General features: G+C 45.8%; 1 protein-coding gene across 1 annotated transcript in view; it reads left to right on the top strand.

Moving 5' to 3' along the window:
• Positions 1 to 9,669, top strand: part of LOC106814868 (WW domain-binding protein 11-like) — a 27,253-nt gene extending 17,584 nt beyond the window's left edge. The window contains exons 10-14 of the mRNA XM_014819241.1: positions 1,339 to 1,487; positions 5,539 to 5,710; positions 5,982 to 6,152; positions 9,166 to 9,306; positions 9,647 to 9,669. Coding sequence (XP_014674727.1) covers positions 1,339 to 1,487; positions 5,539 to 5,710; positions 5,982 to 6,152; positions 9,166 to 9,306; positions 9,647 to 9,669 — 656 coding nt within the window. The remainder of the gene's footprint in view (positions 1 to 1,338; positions 1,488 to 5,538; positions 5,711 to 5,981; positions 6,153 to 9,165; positions 9,307 to 9,646) is intronic.
• The last annotated feature ends 1,967 nt before the right edge of the window (positions 9,670 to 11,636 follow it).

Here is an 11,636-nt window from a genome sequence, read left to right as displayed (position 1 = left end):
GCCATCACTGTGCCGAAATTGGAGGTCAAAGGTCAATGGGGCACAGGGCAGATTTTAGACATGGTCTGACGGAGCGATTGGAAAACTTTTTTGTTTCAGCGGTGACCTACCATTTTTATGGCTTTATTGAAAGGACCATAAAATGTACTTTCCGCTGACATGCGAAGAGTAAGTGTCGGATAACCTTTTGACCCTCAAGAGGATGGTTAAACATGGATTTGTTGACTGTTAACAAAGGACTGAACTGCTTTTGCTATTGTGGATGTGAGGCTACAGTTGCACAGTTCAATTGCAAAGGCAAATGTTTGTTGAACAAGGTTTACGCTCCTTAAATCATATTATTTTCTAAAGCAGTGTGTATTAGCACACTGAGTAGCACCCTGTATTAGCACACTGTAATGAACCCTGAATGCTCGCGTGGGTAGGCAAAAACATGGGGCAGCCCATTACGCATGCATGGAGGTGAACTGACACTATTCTAATCATAATTATTGCCTGGCAACCTGCAATGCAGATGTGTTAACTCACAGCTGAGCGAAATTCTCGCCTGCCTGAATATACTTGGATTTCAGCAACTCAATGGAGTGAGGTTATCATGCACGAAGGGTGATGCCATCTTTGATTATTGATGACACTTGCACGCGCCATCTCGCGGCAACTCCTTTTGCTATTAGAGCCCCCTCCACCCGCCTCCTCCCCCTACTCTCCCCCTACCACCACCACTACGCTCGCGCTCGACACATATCCATGATAACATGTTAATATAGCGAAGTCATTAAAGTTACACAGCTGTATCTTTATTACTGTACTACCAGTACCGGTATAGCAAAGCCTAGCTATCATAGATTTTAGATCTGTATTAGTAGTATCCTAGATATATGCTCTGAGCGTGAACGCGGTGGCTGGATTCGGTTGCCAGTGAGTTCATCAGAAGAATACCCGGCTACAGTACACGTCAGTTGAGCGCTGTTGCTCTGCGGCACTTTTTTAACGTGCTGTAAAGTAATTTGAATACATTCCTGATATTCCTATTGTTTTCATGGTGAGATTATGAGGTCACGACTAGTTGCATGCTACCTATTACACGGATGAACTAAGAATGTTACCATCATAGTATCAATGTATTTTGTCATTTTCATGTGATGAGCATCTCTTGCTTTTAATATTGAACAAAATATTTAAAACCTGCACACTGCTAAACAATATATGGATTCTGTCCAGGTTACTAATTTAAAAATCTGAGTAGAAAAATATTTATATAAATTAATAGGTAAAGGGGAACTATTTCGAAAAGAGAGTTGAGAAATATAATTTCGTAATTGCTTTTGCTAATTACAGGTAAGAACCGAACGATCAGGTTTGCAGACGATCAATCTTGGAATCCTGAAGACGAGGAGAAAGACACGCGAGTGAAATACAAGCCCGCCGTTAGCCCCCTGGTGGCCAAGATGCTGAGAATGGCGGGACAAGAAGTGCCCATGATCAGGGTCAGTGCTAACTTGCGTAACAGCACTCGAGCAAGCCATATTTATTTCTTTGCAGTAAACGTTAGAGATAACGGTTGAGAATATGATCAGAGTGGCTCCATGTGCGAACCCGGTATTCAAGTAAAATAATGGTCAGTTGTGACAGGTGTTACTCGTGGATAGAAACAGAACCTCATAACTTCATAAAGATTATATATTAGTCTTCAAAGTCCAGAGAACTATATCCACTCCACAGAAAGAGGCAAAGTTGATCAAATATGCAGATCAACACTGCGAATCGCAGTAGAAAAAACTGCAAGTTTTGCAATTGACCAAAAAGGAAGCAAGAGAATTTGTGATGATAAGATATCAGAGTGCGAAATTAACGGGAGTCCGGAGTCAAATACTCCCTGATTTACTGTCGGACTCCCTGATTTGACATATGCAGGAGTCTGTGTGACTCCCTGAAAATTCTGCCATACTAACTATAGTCCGTTCGGAGCACGGCCTCACAGTATTACCATATTTTTTCAGGTAATGTCCAAAGAAAATTTGGCAGACTGTAACCGCCATGAATCTTCAAAATAAGCCACGCTGTTATTTGTTAATATCTTTATTTTGAACTTCAGACTGCGCGGACTCCATCATTTGCTACGTGACTCCTTCTTTTTAGGGTAGGGAGTACGATGGGACTCCCGTGTTCAAAAGTTCATTTCTAACCCCTGAGATATATTAATATTATATAGAGTATGACAAGATAGGAGTATGTGATGACGAGTGATGGGCGTTTATGAGATCGCTGTGATGTAGCGATGCATATCTACGGCAATCGCTGCGCGCGGTTGTTTCTCGCTGCTTGCCGCACCGGTGAACTCTGACGGTTTGGTTGCTGTTCTCGCGAGCAGGAGCCGTGCAGGAGGTGCTCCGCATGCCGGGAGAAGCCATTTCCGAGGCAAGGTCGAGGAGCCAACATACTGGCGCCGGCCGGAACCGACACGTCGGCGCGCGGATGAGGCGAGCAGAGCGCCTGTGTGTCAAATATGCCGAGGTAGCGCCGCACCCCAGCGCGGCGCCGCCCTGGACCTCCCCCGCGGACTGACGGCAGGATATAACCACTTGCTGCCTGCTGGCTGATGCATGATGATGATGCATTGCGTGATGATTGATGGTGGGGATTGCATGTTGCATAATAATAATCATGATTGATGCCGCCGGCTACTGTTGGGAACTGCTGTTGCTGCCTGCGCTGTTGCCTGTTGTTGTTGATGATGATGATGTGATGATGATGATGCATTGATTGATGATGATGATCGTGTGATTGAAAATGCCTGCTAATGCATCTATGATCTGCTAGCTGCATGCTTGACTTGACTTGTTGTTCATGTGACAGCAGCGTTACATTCCACTAACTATTTTGCAGGCATGCACCAGCCATGTTTCCGGACCAACCAGCGGACCGCCGCCGCTGCCGGCCAGGCCGTACAATCGACGCGCATGCTGACCCCCCGGGCCGCCGCCTGGCGCAACCCGCGGGCATAGCCGCCCGAGGGCCGCACCAGGACTACCGCCCAATTGCGGACCGCCCAACGTGCGCACCCGGGTAAGTTTCATCTGCCCGCGCACGATGATGGTGTTTACTGTCTGCGGCGTCGTTCGAGTCGTCGCCGTTGGTATTCAATCTAGCTCCGGTGTAGCCGCCACAGTGCGGGTTTTTTCATACTGTTTTTTGAAAACTTTCCTGAGCACATAGCTAAAACAGGTTTAATCAATTCGAATATAGACGACAAAATTAAAACTACATTGCTCAAACTGCCTTCAAAATTAATACATTTTCTATTTATCAAAATGGAGCACAAGGCCGTGAGTACATCACATCATGCCAGTCTCATTCAAATGGACAGAAACAAACAAACCGGGTAAGCACGTCGCATGCCTGGTTTTTTCTCGCCTTAAACATCGTCAAGATGAGCCTATTGCCATGGCTGGTGTTCTAGTCCGTCTGTTCCGTCCCGTCACCATTTGGCACGGGTCAACGATACTCAAGGAACCGTTTGACCACATGTTTCAAATTGCCATATAGTTGTTACTCCTATGGCGACCTACATTCGAAGCCACGTCCACTTTTTGTGCAAAATGGAAATGGCCAACAAGTCGTCTCAGGCTTCAATGGATTTGCATCATTTCTGGTATGTGTGATGAATATGAGACTGCGCCCCCAAAACATATCACACGGGTTTTGATATTTTTTTTAAATTATGCAAATTAGGTAGATTTTGGCAATTTCACTATGCATTTCAGTGTCTGCCTACGGTCAACGATAACTCAAGAACCGTTTGACCCACATGTTTCAAATTGAATACAGTTGTTACTCCTAGGGGAGAGATTTGAACTTCCTATTTTGGAGCATACCAGTCGACCTACTTTCGAGCCACGCCCACTTTTTGGCAAAAATGGAAATGCCCATTTAAATTCATTCGATTTTGTTAAATTTTGGTATGTGAATGTGTAAGGCTAGCCCCAAAACAGTTGTTACTACTATGGGAGAGATGACAACGTCCTATTACATTTATTTTTGTCTAACTGGTCAACAACTCTACAATCATACCTATATACGTGTAATATTGTGTTTTAGATTCTTCGTTACAATAATTTGACTGGAATATTTTATTGTTTTTATTTGCGCGATATTTGAAAACCAAAATGGCGATCATTTAGGCGTAGCGCCATCTCTCGTCAAGATTTCAGACTTTCAGATCTGAAACATTTATTTTCGCATCAAATCTTATGCATATATCATTATCAAGAGTATATAATGGGAGATATGCTATATAATGGGAGTTCTCCCATATATACTCTTGCTTTATATATCCCCCCTCCCTCTTCTATCACACCCAAGGTGAGCTACAGTGTCATTTGTAATGTGTTTTTTCGAAAAACTCGGGAACATCATCTCGCCTGAGTGAAAGCGAAAGAGGGAGAGGGAGAGTAGAAGAGGGTAAAGGAGAATAGAAGAGAGAAAAGGAGAATCAAAGGAGGTGGGGAGAGAATAGAAGAGGAAAATGAGAATCAAAGAGGATGGGGCGAGAATAGAAGATGGGGAGGGAGAATAGAAGAGGGTAAAGGAGAATAGAAGAGAGAAAAGGAGAATCAAAGGGGGTGGGGAGAGAATAGAAGAGGAAAATGAGAATCGAAGAGGATGGGGAGAGAATAGAAGAGGGGGAGGGAGAATAGAAGAGAGATAAGGAGATTATGAGAGGGAAAAAAAGTATCGAACAGGGGGGAGAGAATCGAAGAGTGGGGGAGAGAATAGAAACGAGAGAAGGAGAATAGAAGAGGGAGGGTGAGGGAAGTAGAGGCACTTACACGTGTTTCTTCCATCTACGGCATCAGAAGCTGGTACCACACACATAACGTGCAGCAGGTTTTTCCTCGCCATTACGGCGTGTTTCTGCTTGCGCATGGTGAGACGTGATGTGTGACGTGTGACTCTGACCCTGCAGGCATGACGATGCCGCCGCTGCGGATGATGCAGCTGCCTCCGCACCTGCCCACGACGATGATGCCGCCAGCGATGGCACGCCTCGCCGGCGCCCCCAACCCTAACGTGCTCAGTGCCCCGCCCAGTCTCATCAGCAGACCTCGCAACATCGACGGTACGTATTTCTTAGTTCGTTCCAGAGCACGGCCTCGCGGAATGACCGTATTTTTTCAGCAAATGTCCAAAGAAAATTTGGCAGACGTGTAACCGCATGAATCTTCAAAATAAGCACGTGTTATTGTTAATATCTTTAATTTTGAACTTCAGACTGCGGACTCCATCATTTTGCTACGGACTCCTTCTTTTTTAGGGTAGGGAGTACGATGGACTCCCGTGTTCAAAAGTTCATTTCTACCCCTGAGATATATTTAATATTTTATAGAGTATGACAAGATAGGAGTATGTGATGACGATGATGGGGTTTATGAGATCGCGTGATGTAGCGATGCATATCTACGGCAATCGCTGCGCGGTTGTTTCTCGCTGCTTGCCGCACGGTGAACTCTGACGGTTGGTTGCTGTTCTCGCGAGCAGGAGCCGGAGGAGGTGCCGCTGCCGGAGAAGCCATTCCCGAGGAAGGTCGAGGAGCACATACGGCCGCCGGGAACCGACGTCGGCGGCGGAGAGGAGGAGAGCGCGTTGTCAAATATGCCGAGTAGCGCACCCCAGGGGGCGCCGCCGGGACCTCCCCCGGGACTGACGGCAGGTAATCCCACTGCTGCTGCTGGTGATGATGATGATGATGATGGTGATGATGATGGTGGTGATGATGATAATAATAATCATGATGATGCCGCTGCTACTGTTGGAACTGCTGTTGCTGCTGCTGTTGCTGTTGTTGTTGTTGATGATGATGATGATGATGATGATGATGATGATGATGATGAAAATGCTGCTAATGATCATGATGCTGCTGCTGATGTTGACTTGACTTGTTGTTCATGTGACAGCAGGTTAATTCACTAACTATTTTGCAGGCATGCCACCAGGCATGTTTCCGACCAACCTGCGACCGCCGCCGCTGCGGCAGGGCGTACAATCGACGCGCATGCTGCCCCCCGGGCCGCCGCCTGGCCGACCCGCGGGCATGCCGCCCGGGCCGCCACCAGGACTACCGCCCAATGTGCGACCGCCCAACGTGCGACCCGGTAAGTGTTCATCTGCCGCGCACGAGATGGTGTTACTGTCGTGCGCGTCGTTCGAGTCGTCGCCGTGGTTTCATCTGTCGGGTGCGCCACATGCGGGTTTTTTCATACTGTTTTTTTGAAAACTTTCCGAGAACATAGTAAAACAGTTAATCAATCGAAATTAAGACGACAAAATTAACTACATTTGCTCCAAACTGTTCAAAATTAATACATTTTCTATTTATCAAAATTGAGCAAAGGGTGAGTACATCACATATGCAGTCTCATGTCAAATGACAGAACAAACAAACTGGGTAAGCACGTCGCATGCTGGTTTTTAGCTCGCCTTAACATCGTCAAGATGAGCTATTGCCATGGGGTGTCGTCCGTCTGTCCGTCCGTCACCATTTGGCTACGGTCAACGATAACTCAAGAACCGTTTGACCCACATGTTTCAAATTGCATATAGTTGTTACTCCTATGGGACCTACATTCGAGCCACGTCCACTTTTTGGCAAAAATGGAAATGGCCACAAGTCAGTTCAGGTTCAATGGATTTTGCTCATTTCTGGTATGTGAATGAATGAGGACTGGCCCCAAAACATATCACACGGGTTTTGATATTTTTTTTAAATTATGCAAATTAGGTAGATTTTGGCAATTTCACTATTGCATTTCAGTGTCGTCTGCCTACGTGTCAACGATACTCAAGAACCGTTTGACCCAATGTTTCAAATTTGAATACAGCTTGTTACTCCTAGGGGAGAGATTATGAACTCCTATTTTTGCGAGATACCAGTCGACCTACTTTCGAGCCACCGCCACTTTTTGGCAAAAAATTGCGACAATGCCCATTTAAATTCATTCGATTTGGTAAATTTTGGCTATCGTGAATGTGTAAGCGCTAGCCCCCAAAAACAGTTGTACTACTATGGGCAGAGATGACAACTCCTTATTACATTTATTTTTGTCTTAACTGGTCAAACAACTCTACAATCTATTACCTATATACGTGTAATATTGTGTTTAGATCTTCGTTACAATATTGACTGGAATATTTTATTGTGTTTTATTTTGCGCCGCATATTTGAAACCAAAATGGCCGATCATTTAGGCCGTCAGCGCCATCTCTACGTCAAGATTTTCAGGACTTTCAGATCTGAAACATTTATATTCGCATCAAAATCTTATTGCATTATATCATTATCAATCGAGTATATAATGGGAGCATATGCTATATAATGGAGTGTTCTCCCATATAATACTCTTTGCTTTATATATCCCCCCTCTTCTTCTATTCACACCCAAGGATGAGCTTTACAGTGTCATTTGTAATGTGTTTTTTCGAAAAACGGGAACATCATCTCGCCTGACGTGAAAGCGAAAGGGAGAGGCGCAGAGTAGAAGAGGGTAAAGCGAGAGCAAAATAGAGAGCCAGAAAAAGCGGAGAATCAAAGGAGGTGGTGGAGAGAATAGAGAGGAAATGAGAATCAAAGAGGATGGGGCGAGAATAGAGATGGGGAGTGAGAATAGAGAGGGTAAAGGAGAATAGAGACTGAGCAAAAGGAGAATCAGAAGGGGGTGGGAGAGAATAGTCAAGCAGCGCAAAATGAGAATCGAAGAGGATGGTGAGAGAATAGTAAGAGGGGAGGGCGAGAATAGAAGAGAGATAAGGAGATTATTGAGAGCGGTAAAAAAGCTATCGAACAGTCGCGGGCTGGCAGAGAAATCGCAAGAGTGGGCGGAGAGAAATTAGCAACGAGCAGAAGAGAATAGAAGAGCCCGGAGGTGTGAGGAAGTAGAGAACTTAACACGTGTTTCTTCTATTCTACGGCACAAGAAGCTGGCCTACCAACAACATAACGTGGCAGCAGGTTTTTCCTCAACATTACGGCGCCTTGTTTCTGCTTGCCGCATGGTGAGACGTAGAGGCTGTGACGTGTGACTCTGACCCTGCACGCATACGATGCCGCCGCTGCGCGATGATTGCAGCTAGCCTCCGCACCTGCCCACGACGATGATGCCGCCAGCCGATGGCAGCCTCGCCGGCGCCCCAACCCTAACGTGCTCAGTGCCCCGCCCAGTCTCATCAGCCAGACCTCGCAACATCGACCGGTACGTATTTCACCCGCCAGAGGGCACTCACGAACAAGTGTCGAGCCGTTGCATGTGCCTGAATAATATATATATATATATATATATATATAATAATAAAAAATAATAATTAATTATTGATTTATTTTTTTATTATTATTATATATTCATTTAAATTGACTACAGCACAATTTCTATGGTCCGAAAATTTGTAAAATTTTTGTTTGCCAATTTTTTTACATAAAAGTAAAACTAACGGCCACTAAACGTATCTCAAATTCTTACCGATATGATTGTTTCTAACTAGTTAACGATCAAAACCTGGACGCATTTGATATGTGTTCCTGCATTTAATTCTTCTAATGGGCTATGTATGACGTCACGACGTGTATGCTTCAACATCGAACAATATAGTAAAATAGGAGTATAATTGCTGCATATTTAACCATAAAAAAGGTAAAGAATACTTATATGTTTTGTGAAAAGTGGAAAGTGTTTTTTTAAATTTTTTACTATTTACGGTGACGTAATCACTTTAACAAGCCATTTTAATATGCGATAGAATTCTGTAACAGTAAATGTCATCAAATTCACAACATTTTACTGCTCGATCAAATTGTCGTGCAACATTGTCCTACAATAAGAACCTATTATATCTGTATATCTCTCTACCTATTCATCTATTTCCGTCCATCTGTCCATTTTTCCATCCATATCCGTGTATCTTATTCCATCCATCCATCCATCCATCACATCCATCCATCCATCCATCCATCCATCCATCACATCATCATCCATCCATCATCTATCCATTCATCCATCCATCCATCTATTCCTCCATCCATCCATCCATCCACCCATCAACAACGTACTATAGTATATAATCTATCAATTACATACGTACGTACATTTAACGGTGACTCGTGTTGTTGGTGTGTAGAGGAGAACAAGTCAGCGACGATTGAGGCAAAGCCTCAGATCCGCAGCAGTGCCGTCGATATCACGCGCTTCATGCCTACCTCTCTCAAGGTCAAGCGAGACACAAAGACCAAGCAGAAACAGCCAAAGCCATCAGCTCTCGGTAAGGCATTAAAATCCTTGTACACGGGTCCTGTGATAGGATGTGCTGTGTGCTGGTCATTGATAGGATGTGCTGTGTCTGCTGCTGATAGCGATGTGCTGTGTGCTGTGATAGGATGATGCTGTGTGACGCTGTGTTAGGATGTGGTGTGTGCTCCTGATTGGATGTGACCTGGTGTCTGTTGATAGGATGCTGCTGTGCTGCTGCTGATATGATGTTGCCTGTGTTGCGTGCATAGCGATGTTGCCTGTGTTGCCTGCTGTTCAGGATGTGGTTTGTGCGCTGTTGATAGGACTGCTGCACTGTGTGCTGTGTTAGGATGTGGGTTGTGCTGTGATAGGATGTGTGCTGCCGCTGTGTTAGCGATGTGCTGTGTGCTGTGTTAAAGGATTGTGGTGGTGTGCTGTGATAGCGATGTGGTGTGCTGCTGTGTTTAGGATGTCTGCTGTTGCCCTGTGTTAGCATGTGGTGTGCTGCTGTGATAGGACTGTAGGTTCGCTGCGCTGTGTTTAGGCATGTGCTTGTGTGCTGTGTGGTAGATAGTGCCTGTGTGCTGTGTTAGGATGTGCGTCGTGTGGCTCGGTTAGGATGATGGTGTGCTGTGCTGCTGATTACGATGTGGTTTTGTGCTGTGCTTATGGAATTGTGGTGTGTGGCTGTGCTTAGGATGGTGGTGTGCGCCTGTGTTATGGATGTGGTGTGTGCTGCTGCATTACGATGTGGTGTTGATATGACTCGTGTTTAGGATGTGGTCGTGTGCTGTGTTCTAAGATGTGCGCTGATTGCCCTGTGATAGGATGTGGTGTGTGCTGTGAATTAGCGATGTGGTGTTGCTTGTGATACGCCATGTGTTTTTGTGCTGTGTTAGGATGTGGTGTGTGCTGTGTTAGGATGTGGTGTGTGCTGTGTTAGGATGTGGTGTGTGCTGTGTTAGGATGTGGTGTGTGCTGTGATAGGATGTGGTGTGTGCTGTGATAGGATGTGCTGTGTGCTGTGATAGGATGTGGTGTGTGCTGTGATACGATGTGGTTTGTGCTGTGTTACGAAGTGGTGTGTGCTGTGTGTTATGCTATAATGGAACATAGATACTAAGGATCACCAATTAGAGTTCACCTTCATTCGGTAGCTAAACAGTTGCTAGGATCCAACTAGTACATGCTGCTAGTTGCATTTGTGTGTTTGCATGCTCACGATTATTGACCAAGAACAGACAGCCACAAAATATGCAAGTTGCCTGCCATCCAGTCTCTATTACCACCTGCAGGAAATTCGCTAATGCAGCTGGCACCCTTTCGCAATCCCAAAATTCTGTAAATCCTGCTACCACACAATCTTTGTTGCGCAGCAATTTTAATAACTCCCGCTGTCAGCCTTTCTCAGCTGCCCCTGCTGCCACCTGCAGGCATGGTGGTGAATTGTTTATCGGTTTTGCAGGTCTGGAGTATCCGCGGGGTGCAGCAGCAGGACCGAAGCCAGCGCCAGCACCGATGCAGACGAACGACGATGCGTACGATGCCTTCATGAAGGAGATGGAGGGCTACTTGTGAGGCAGCTGCAGCAGCAGCAGCGGCAGTGACGATAACGTGTACATAGAGGACTAGACGCGAGAGTGGCAAGCGCTCGCTGACGACGATAGCTCAGTCTCGTGCGGATAAACACAGCCGCGGTATCACCTGCTGTGTAGTATCGATGGTGCGGCGTAGCACAGTGCCCGCTGTTGCCTGTGTAGTGTCGATGGTGCGGCGTAGCACAGTGCCCGCTGTTGCCCATATCGAGACGATGGTGCGGCGTAGCACAGTGCAATGTATCACCAACTACACCGACAACTACATGGCGTTAAGACGACTCGAAATATCCATCTCCAGTTCGTCTAGAAAGATGATAGCAGCGTGTCCTTGGATTCGTGTCAATGACAAGAGTGACTGTGGTGACAACTTGTCATTGAATAGATTTTAATGGCCACAGCTAGCATGGGCCACAACTACCATGGTTGTATCTTTAGGGCAAGAGCTAGCAGGTTGGGGCAGTGACCTTGGTATGATATGAAGGGCAGGAGCTAGCAGGTTGGGACTGTTACCTTGGTAAGGTATCATGAAGGACATGAGCTAGCAGGTTGGGGCTGTGACCGTGATAAGATATGAAGGGCAGGAGCTAGCAGGTTGGGACTGTGACCTTGGTAAGGTATGAAGGGCAGGAGCTAGCAGGTTGGGGCTGTGACCTTGGTAAGGTATCATGAAGGACATGAGCTAGCAGGTTGGGGCTGTGACCGTGATAAGATATGAAGGACAGTAGCTAGCAGGTTGGGACTGTGACCTTGGTAAGATATGAAG

Source organism: Priapulus caudatus, unplaced genomic scaffold, assembly GCF_000485595.1.
Source record: "Priapulus caudatus unplaced genomic scaffold, Priapulus_caudatus-5.0.1 Scaffold994, whole genome shotgun sequence".
NCBI lineage: Eukaryota > Metazoa > Priapulida > Priapulimorpha > Priapulimorphida > Priapulidae > Priapulus > Priapulus caudatus.
This window is presented reverse-complemented; position numbering and strand designations above follow the sequence as displayed.